The 10,024-nt window shown below is 36.6% G+C and overlaps 1 protein-coding gene across 5 annotated transcripts in view; it reads right to left on the bottom strand.

Annotated features, from left to right (window-relative positions):
- The window catches only part of LOC126369484 (uncharacterized), a 156,668-nt gene that overhangs the window by 101,093 nt on the left and 45,551 nt on the right, over positions 1-10,024 (bottom strand). For 3 of the 5 annotated variants that reach the window (XM_050013910.1, XM_050013912.1, XM_050013911.1), the window contains one exon: positions 1,593-1,670. In XM_050013910.1, coding sequence (XP_049869867.1) covers positions 1,593-1,670 — 78 coding nt within the window. Of the gene's footprint in view, positions 1-1,592; positions 1,671-2,670; positions 3,006-10,024 lie in introns of those variants that run through there. The other 2 variants (XM_050013915.1, XM_050013913.1) reach the window with 2 other exon arrangements.

Raw genomic sequence — 10,024 nt, 5'->3', positions numbered from 1 at the left:
GTAGATTTATCTCAAATGACATTCACTAGGTACTTGGCCAGATAACAATGAGAATAATAATAATCTTTGGAGTTCGTTTTAAAAGTTGTTAAATATTATCTCCGGATTATTTTTGGCTATGCATCAGGAATTACTTCTCCTTCTTCTATCGTGTGGGTTGCGAGGTAAATTACCAACCTAATCAACCCTGGTGTCAGGGTTACTATTGAGCCGCCCAAGGCCCCGGACATGACTCATGTAATGTAAGTAGTAACCGGGACCAACGGGTTACCGTGCCTTCCGAAAGCACGGATCGTCTTACTTTCGGACAATCAGGTGATCAGCCTGTAATGTCCTAACCAAACTAGGGATCACAAAGTGATTTTTGTGATATATCCCCACCGGAATTCGAACCCGGGACCTCCGGATCGTGAGCCCAACGCTCACCCCCGGACCACGTAGGCCGCCACGATAGAAGAAGAATCAGGAATTACGGGCCTGATACAAACATACACAGATCGATACAAACACATTTATGTAAGTATGTATCGAATTTATATTCAATTCAAACTCAATAACATCTTTATTCACTTGGTATTGGTAACATAGTCATATTTTGAATCGTTAGTTAGTTTTTGTGTGAAAACTATTGCAGCTTCTCAACCAGTATAGCCGAGAAAAGTATAGATTCAGAATGTTATTTGGCTTCTTTAACCACAGACCACCTCAGTTGTGGTACCTCACGACTACCTTACGGCTAAATGAGATGAGCAATGGAGAATGCATTCTCAAAAATAAAAGTATTGTAAGGGTTCATGCTCTATAGTTTCCTAGACGGAAAAATAAAAATTCTTATATTAACATTATGGGAATAAAAATTCCTCATTGTGTTTCGAGTTTAATCAGTTTGTATGTCAAACAGATCGTAACAAATTCATGTAACGCTACGCTGTTATGGATAACTTTTAATTGAACTCAAACTTTTAATAGGTATTCGATTCCGTAAAAGTATAAGTTGATTAATAGGAGATGTTGCTCCCTACTCAAATATTTTCAGATCATCAATGTATTTTAAAGTACCTACGTACTTTAGCTGTTTATGTGTAAGAGATTTTCTGCGTAAAAATATTTCCACACACGGAAAAGCTATATAGGCAATACAATACGTAAGTAGTTTCAGGTCCTATTACACAAAGGAATATTACCTAAGAAGACAGGCTTGTCGCAATTTGTTGCAATGTCATAGTTATCGTATATTTAAGTAAATAAACGGAATATAAAATTGTGGTATATAAATATATATATATGTATTTTTATAAAACTATAACACGTAATAGTATATAATTTTACTGTATAAAGTCTGTGTCTATTTGTAAACTTTTTACGTCTAAACGTGATGGTAAGTTTCATTTAAATTTAACCTGTAAACGCATCAATTTATACATGAAATAACTAAATATATACAAGTTAATAACTATCGCTCCTAAATCAACACAGGAGAGTCAAATTTCACACAACAAGGGGGTCCTTGACAGAGACAATGGGGCATTGGAGCAAACGTTGAATCATGAAATAAAAGATATAAAACAATGGTATGTGTATAGTGTACTCACGTTTGGCTGGGCTGGCCGGCGCGTGCGCCGCGTCCGCCGTCACCGGTGGCTTGCTTGCCGCCTCGGTCGGCGCCTCCGCTGGCAAAAAAAAAAGCTATGACTATTGTTTCTTTTATACTTAAACCAGAAGCTTGATTTAAGTAAATAGTGTACTATACAGCTTTTAATGACGTTTATGATGGAATAGACTTGGGCATCAATAAAATAAAAATACCTAAATGTGCACAATAATAAATAAATTAAATTACTGCTTTATAAAAAATAGGTATTACGGATACGGAAACATATTCTTGTTTGGTATAAAGTCCGTAGTATTGGCATGTTCACAGGCTTGTTACCTATATATTATGGTAAATAATCTTCTATAAAAAATAATTATAAGGAAAATTTCGCAGACACATTTTCCGTATCAGCATTATAAAGTCAACGACTTGAGAAAATATGAAAATATTCTCATAGCATAAGAAATAAAAATGCCATTACGGAGCCTGTTTTAACATCGTTCACCTACATAATATCCGGAGTTTAAGCACTTAGAGAACAAAGCACCACTGCAGGTCGTTATGAAAAAGAAAAATAAATATCGGTAAGCAAAGGCGCCGAGTTGAATTCGAGCTGACAAACTTGTAAATAGAGTTCCTCACAAAGGCTCGGCTGAGACGAGAGAAAAAGAACCATCTGAGCAAAACAAATATGAAGTCGCGACTACAAACAATAAATTATTCCGGGCCGGATTGTCGCGCACTTTGTTTGAATTTGTCCTGACGTCTCCTTTGGCCGCGAAGTCAGATTTAACGTGATTTAATGCTCGGTTATTGGGCAGAAAAAACTTTTCCCGTTTATTTCTCGTTGAGACCCCTACAGCGTTTTTACCCGCAACATTTTTGCGTGTTATCTTATGAATCTTCGAGCATCCTCAATACACACAGTAAACGCGTATATAACCGGAAAAGCTAAGCAACTTTGGAATTCAATCAATAAGATTAGGATCAACAAATGTAACATAACAGTATATCGAAATCCAATTACCGACATCGACAACGTTCATCACAAATTCAAGGAACATAAAAGCACTCACCATGATTTCAAGTGAATCTGTAAAGCGATACGTTTACAAAATAACATTCGAATGAACAATCCGATTAAATTCTGGCAACTTCCTGCCTCGGGCCTTTTGCTAATGTAGCAGTGTAGATACACAGCTGTGCTAATTTAGATGTTTCCGATAATTCTATAATTAGTTGATGTGATTTAGATCGGTGGTGCGAACGCGTTGTACTTGCCGGGTGTGCGTTCGGGCAGTGACAACCGTACGGTTCGGTCCGGCAGCTCTCGGTTGTAACTAATAGTGTACCGGGAAGTACCGGGATGCAAATGCGATAGGATTTGGCACGGCTTTGTCTCCAGATTAGCTCAGTGAGCGATGCAACTGAGCCACCAGCAGTAGCAGGCTATCGCACTTGTGTATACGTTCAGCTAGCTCACCCGGCTTAGCGATCGGTGTCTTTGAGCGGCGAAACAATATCAATAAAATATTGAAATAGCTCACTAACTGAACATTTATTACACTCAACTTTAATGGGTCATAAAATATTAAGATTACCAGCATAATAATAACATTGTTTTATATTTATAAGTTTCGTGTTCGTAAATGAACTTATCCTTTAAGTCACAAAATATTGTTTTCGACACTTCATGTTGTTAATTAACTAAAAGCAGCAAATTCAAATTGAAAAGTTTATAGTCTTTATAAAACCTATCAGTCTTGATTAGGGAAGTTCCATCAGACAATGAAGGATATTTTAATACAAGTCAATAATTTAATGAAAGTGAGTTGATGGCTCTTGACATCGCGATCAGTTTATCTTCGAGGGGTCGTTTGAGGAGAAGGATTGCGTTGCCGACGTTACGTTTCATTTCAACAGAAATTAACCGCATAGATGATCTGACATCGAAGATACGGGTGGGTAGGTACTTGAGAAGCAAACTGTGTTTCAATAAACAGATATTATCTTAAAGATCTTTACCGACGCAATTCCTTTTGCGAAAAGCGAATCCAATAAAGTTTCAAACAAGTGTACCTATTTCAATTTCGTTTGCTCGCGATTGGGTATCTCGACTAAGTATATAAAATTTCAGCAGTATCAACGGGACATTGTGATTATTTCTAAATAAATTAAGTACAATTTGTAATAACGTATCTAACGACAACATACCTAAAAGTGCATGGTTGTTAGGATATAATCATGTGGTAGGTTTACCTAAGCACTGTGTTCCAATAAATCAGTTCACTTAGTAGTAATATAACGTGTACGTATGTTCTCGTGACGGAGGTAGCACGCGCGAGGGTCGACAGACCGGCAGACCTCCGGAGGCCAGAGGGCGACTGTCACAGGGCACGGACCCAGACCCACAATGCTCACTTTCCGTATGCAAATCACAATAAAATACCCGCTTTGTGAACTGATTGCGACACGCTGAACTAAACACGCGTCATCCCGAACCCATCGGTCCGTAATTGAAATGAAACGAATTCAAACTCTATGCATTTCGTTTACAGGTCAAATTTAATGATACGAACCTAACGTTCGCAGGAGTGGTTTAAGCCCTTAATGATTTTCTCTTAAAATAAATTGAGGGTCAGATTGAATACTCGGGTGCTTGAAACAAATTGGTTTTTCGGTAACAATAGAACATTTTCAGTAAGCACAATATTTATTTTGAAAAGTAAGTAAGTAGGTACTTAAGTCATGTTTAAATTTAGACTTTCATTCTCACTTTTTAAATAAACTTTCATTCTTACTGCGTATTTCAAGCTTTGAACTGACTTTGAGTGTGAGTTTGATGATTATTATTATTAATTTGTCATGCATGGCGATGCAATTTTCGTAACAATAGCCATCGCGATGGCCATAGTATACAGCAGTGCTATTAATGCCTGTAAAGCCTGATTGCCTGAGAATATCTGAAATAATATTTATGTATATAGGTATGCATAATATATGTAATATACAGGGTGTTAGTGACATCGTAACGAAAACTTAGATGGATATTCAGTTCTTGATTCTGAGTTAATATCAAGTGGAATTTTCCGTCACAAGATTCACTATCTTTTCTGTGTTATTTTTTTAAATTAATTTCAATTCTATACATTTGTGATGTAACTTTTGCAATTGCGGAAAATCAATGAAAAGTTTAGTGATTTTTTTTTCAGATCGTTTGCGACGTTTGCGACGGAAAATTCCACTTGATATCAACTCAGAATCATGGTCGGAATCATCCCTCTAAGTTTTCGTTACGGTGTCACTAACACCCTGTATAATATACGTACAATGAAACAGTAAACAGCCTGAATAGTGTCACGATAATGCGTAGTTCCGTGCAAGCAGCGTGATTGACGCACAATATATTGTCAGAAGACGAGGTGTGGCGGATTGTCAGTTTAATTGAGTGAGGCCAAACAAGTTGTGAACATCCATCACCCGGACGTCACTCTATTCATTACCCTCACACGCCAATACAACAAAACTGGGACACCAATTGAAAACTAGCTAAAAGCTAAGAACCATTTGTCAAAACTTTCTGCGATCTCTTTTCTATGCCCTAAAATGAATCCTGTGGAAGTTCAAAAGACAGCAAATTGACATCATTTTCTCTCCAAGCTACGTATTTAATATTAAGATTGCACCAACTCAACGACCTCTGTGGTCCAGTGGTTGAGCGTTGGGTTCACGATCCGGAGGTCACGGGTTCGAATCCCGGTGGGAACATATCACAAAAATCACTTTGTGATCCCTAGTTTGGTTAGGACATTACAGGCTGATCACCTGACTGTCCAAAAAGTAAGATGATCCGTGCTTCGGAAGGCACGTTAAGCCGTTGGTCAAGGTTACTACTTAGTGATGTAAGTAAGTCGTTACATGAGTTATGTCAGGGGCTCAATAATAACCCTGACACCAGGGTTGATGAGGTTGGTAATTCACCTCACAACCCACACGATAGAAGAAGACCTACTCAACGATATTATCTTCATGGCACAAAATTAGCTTGATCAAAAATACCTCTACTTGAACAGCATTATTTTTAGAAAAACGAAGGAATTATTCAGAAAAATAAATAAGTGGTTGGCATTAATCTTAATAAAACTAAAATAAAACAATACTGTAACTACAAGATATTAAATAAAAAATATTAATGCGATTCTCAGAATACATCTACTTACCAAGTTTCAAGAGTATAGCTCTTATAGTTTCGGAAAAAAGTGGCTGTGACATACGGACGGACAGACGGACGGACGGACAGACAGACATGACGAATCCATAAGGGTTCCGTTTCTGCCGTTTGGCTACGGAACCCTAAAAAAGGGATGTAAAACTAGATCCCTGAAATCCAACACTAGCTAATTCACTTCAGTTTTAAACTAAAGGACTAAGAGTTAATTGTCTCTCGTTAACAATATAAAAAATCTTAGCAATTTTGGAATTTTCGTTTAGTAGATAACTCAATTTCTTTTAAAAAACAAATAGGTATCGTTGTAGGTATAGTCGTAAGTAACCTAAAGTTTAAAGGTAAAGACCAAGAATAATACCAAATTGAATGGGGTGAAGTTTAATAATAAACAGGGAAAATGTAACGGAGAGTAGAATCTTCGAGAAGGTTTCAATCACGGCGTATTGTTGAAAGTGGAAGGGAGGTATCATGATTACCTCGCACAACTCGAGGTTTATACGGCTTTCCACTCGGGTTACAGAACGATGAATAAGAGTTTATTTTATTATACCTAATAATATATTTTTTTCGGTATTCTTTTCGAATAGACCAGCCGCCTCTTTGAGTAATTGGATTGATTAATTATTGAATGAAAATTAAACAGGAATTTGATAGGTAAGTCATTATTTACAGTAAGTTAAGCGTGTAATTTCGTTTTTAACGTAGTTTAATAACAGCATCACGCCTGTATCCCCGAAGCGGTAGGCAGATGTGTATCTATAGTATATATCTCTATCTATCATATCTATGTATAGTATACAGGGTGTTAGTGACATCGTAACGAATACTGAGGGGGATGATTCAGACCATGATTCTGAGTTTATATCAAGTGGAATTTATGTTTCTGTGATATGTCCTCACCGGGATTCGAACCCGGGACCTCCGGATTGTGAGCCCAACGCTCAACCGCTGGACTATGGAGGCCGTCGAACTAACGAATGTTAATAATATTGTGCTTATGATAATGTACTACATGCGCTATGTATGATATACAATACGGAGCATCTCGTCACATTATTCATCTTATTTTAAAAGTACCTATCCGTTTTGACCTTTGGTGATTAGTGCGTCTGCCCTCTCTATTACGTTAGTTTATTAAGCCCGTACAGCGTTATAAAATAAATTCACAAAAAAGCAATTTAAAATCTAAAGACGAGACAGCAAACAGATGAATGAGTAAACGCTAAAAATAATAACATTAAAGTAGTCTATTACCAACAAAGGCGGATTGATTTACGCGTAGTATTGTGATGTTACTGAATGGCCAATCATGGTCGTCGAATTTACAACACTCGCGCAGGCAACAACGGTTTATTATAGTGAACTGAATCGACTAGAGCGAATTGCATCACAACCGTTCAATTAGCGTGGGAAGCCCATCCGCAGGCTTTCGATTGCTTTCGTCCAAACTACAGAAGTATAGACAACGAACCACAGACGCCATTGTAATAAGTATAACCCATTATTAGAGGACCCTACTAATTGTAATTGCTAGCATAACGTTCTTGATAATAGAGAACTTTGAGGGAACATTTTTTTAGACACGAAAGTACAATTAGACAGTTTTGTTTATATTTAGTTCAAACAGTAGTGTAAGCTTAGTAAGCGCTTCAAAACGATGCTCAACTGAGTATTTAAGTACGTAAATACCTAATCACAGAACTGATAAAGTCGACCTCTCCTGTGGTCTACATAATAATAACAGAAAAACAAATAAGCCACAAGTCACTGGAAGAAACCGTTTACTTTCTACGTAGTATTATGCCTTATTCTATGCTATTAGTACAGTTAAAGACTATTGATGCAAAGAATGGTTTTGTCAACTCAGCAATACCTTTTGTAAAAAGTTTTGCAAAGATAATAGTATCCAATGTCTAGAGATAGGTATCTACATTAAACTTAATATACTTAGTACTTTAGGTAGTTGTTATTTTAGTTCATAAAGTACAACAAAATGATCGACAGATAAAATAACTCATCAAATTAAATAATATCTTTATTCAGTAGGTAACATAGTTACACGTTGAATCGTCCTTTTGTATATAACGAACGTCTCTTCCGCATAAAACTATTGCAGCTTCTCACAACTTGTGTAGCCGGGGAAAAGAAGCTGTAAGAAAAACCTCGGCAAAAAAATATATCTACACCAAATTCGGCAATCGAGAAAAAAGTGCAAGAAAATTATGCAAATAAGTGTTATAGCGCACTGGTTGAAAGGATTCGCTCGGGAAAATCCGTCAATGGGTTAGTTACGCAACTATTATTGTATATCGTATGTTGTGCGTTTCCATTGGAGCGCGTCGTCCGGTGAAGCGGGCAAAGGAACTTTGCCTATCACAACACGGCGTAGGCGCAGCCCGGACAATGCGTGCGTTTCAAAAGCTCATTGTCGTGTATCCGGTGGTGTAAATTCACTTACTTTACTATAATATAGTGTATTATGATGGAAATTCGCTTTTCTCGTCAGTATATTAGTTTGGAAGTATTTTGACTTGCAATAGTTATAAGCATTAGTACTATGTAGGTATTCTGTAACGTAAGCTCAAAATGTGAGCTATTCATTAAATTGCTTAATGCAAGAGTATGCCAAAGGAGATGTCTTAAAAAACGAACTAATTTAAATAATATCTTTGCTTTTTGATTATTTATTTACCACGGTGACTTGTAACATGCAAGATTGAAAATTGATTATGTAGACATTTGTTTTAAGTACCTGTTTTCGAGGCTAACACAAGCATGACTGAAAGTGACTAAAAAGTACTATTAATTATGTAGACGAGTGTTTTAGAGACGATGTTGTACCTCTCCCTACTAGCAATACATTGTTTATGTGAGTAATAGTCAAATCGATCATAAATTTCTTCAACAATCGATCATTACGAAACTTTCTTTCGGTTCTTGTTTATTAAGAGTTAGGTAAAAGCTTTTCAACTCATGAGAAAAAGTTACAGAAAGCTTTGTAAAGTAGTAGAGGAACAGAATCGATCGACATAATCTCGACTGACACAACGCTATGCTAATGAACGTCACAGCACTGGCCGCTGTACTTTGACAGATCTAACTCGTACCGCGCATAGCAGCTATTATAAAACTTTATCGTATATTGATATATTAATAGTACTTGTAGATACTAAACTAGATGTTCTGTTCAATACTAACATTTACTTGTTATTAAATGTATTTTTTTTCTGAAATACATGTGAAAGTATAAGTGTATAACCCTGACACTGGGGTTGATGAGGTTGGTAATTTGCCTCACAACCCACACGGTAGAAGAAGAAGAGTATAAGGGATGGAAGTCCTTGTATACCACCTACCCACCAAGTTTATCTAGATTATTCCGTAAAGTTTTTATGTAGTGTCATATTATAAAAGAAGATAATCTCTATAATAGTGAAGGCTGTGAAGAACAGACAGATTATTCATTATAATTACATATTTGACTACGGATCCCTCCTTTGTTCTAATTCGGTACAATAAAGAACGACTAAGAAAGACCACGAAATGGAAAATATTATGTAGGTACTCAATAACCAACGAAGAAAACCGTATTTTTTTTAAAAATGGAAGCTTGTTATATCCAGCACTTTGTGCAGAAGTAGCAATCGTTTGAATATCGCATTGAATGCAACAGGCAACAAGCGTAGTATATGCATTATGGACGAGTATGAAACGCGTTACTTAGCACCGAGCGAGTGCATCGACCGAGCACAAATAAATACACCCAACGCATGTGCGCTTCCGATCATTCACGGAAACCCTACTTTGAATGTTTACATTGTTTATACGTAAACATAATAGAAACAAAACACCTACGCATACGCGAATCGGTGGATTTTACGGTTATTTTCAAGGGGGTTAATGGCCACATCGAAGCAATTCATCTAAAAAGCAATATTGCAATTTGACATTTGCGCATATAAAATTAAGTGCGTAATGCTAACAAATGTCAAATAGCAATATTGAACTCTTAGGTGAATTGCTTCGACGTGGCCATTTTAACCCCTCAGGCCTTTATTTATTTCGTAGTTTAAAAAGTGGAAAATCTAATACAATTGTATCCAAAAAATTATAATAATATATTAAGGAAGCACAGGCACTTCATATGCTTATATATATTGATTGAACTTTGTGAAAGTATAAGTAGGTTTTTTCTTATAGGT

Source organism: Pectinophora gossypiella, chromosome 9 (assembly GCF_024362695.1).
Source record: "Pectinophora gossypiella chromosome 9, ilPecGoss1.1, whole genome shotgun sequence".
NCBI lineage: Eukaryota > Metazoa > Arthropoda > Insecta > Lepidoptera > Gelechiidae > Pectinophora > Pectinophora gossypiella.
Note: the sequence above shows the minus strand (reverse complement) of the source record. Positions and strands in the feature narration are given on the sequence as shown.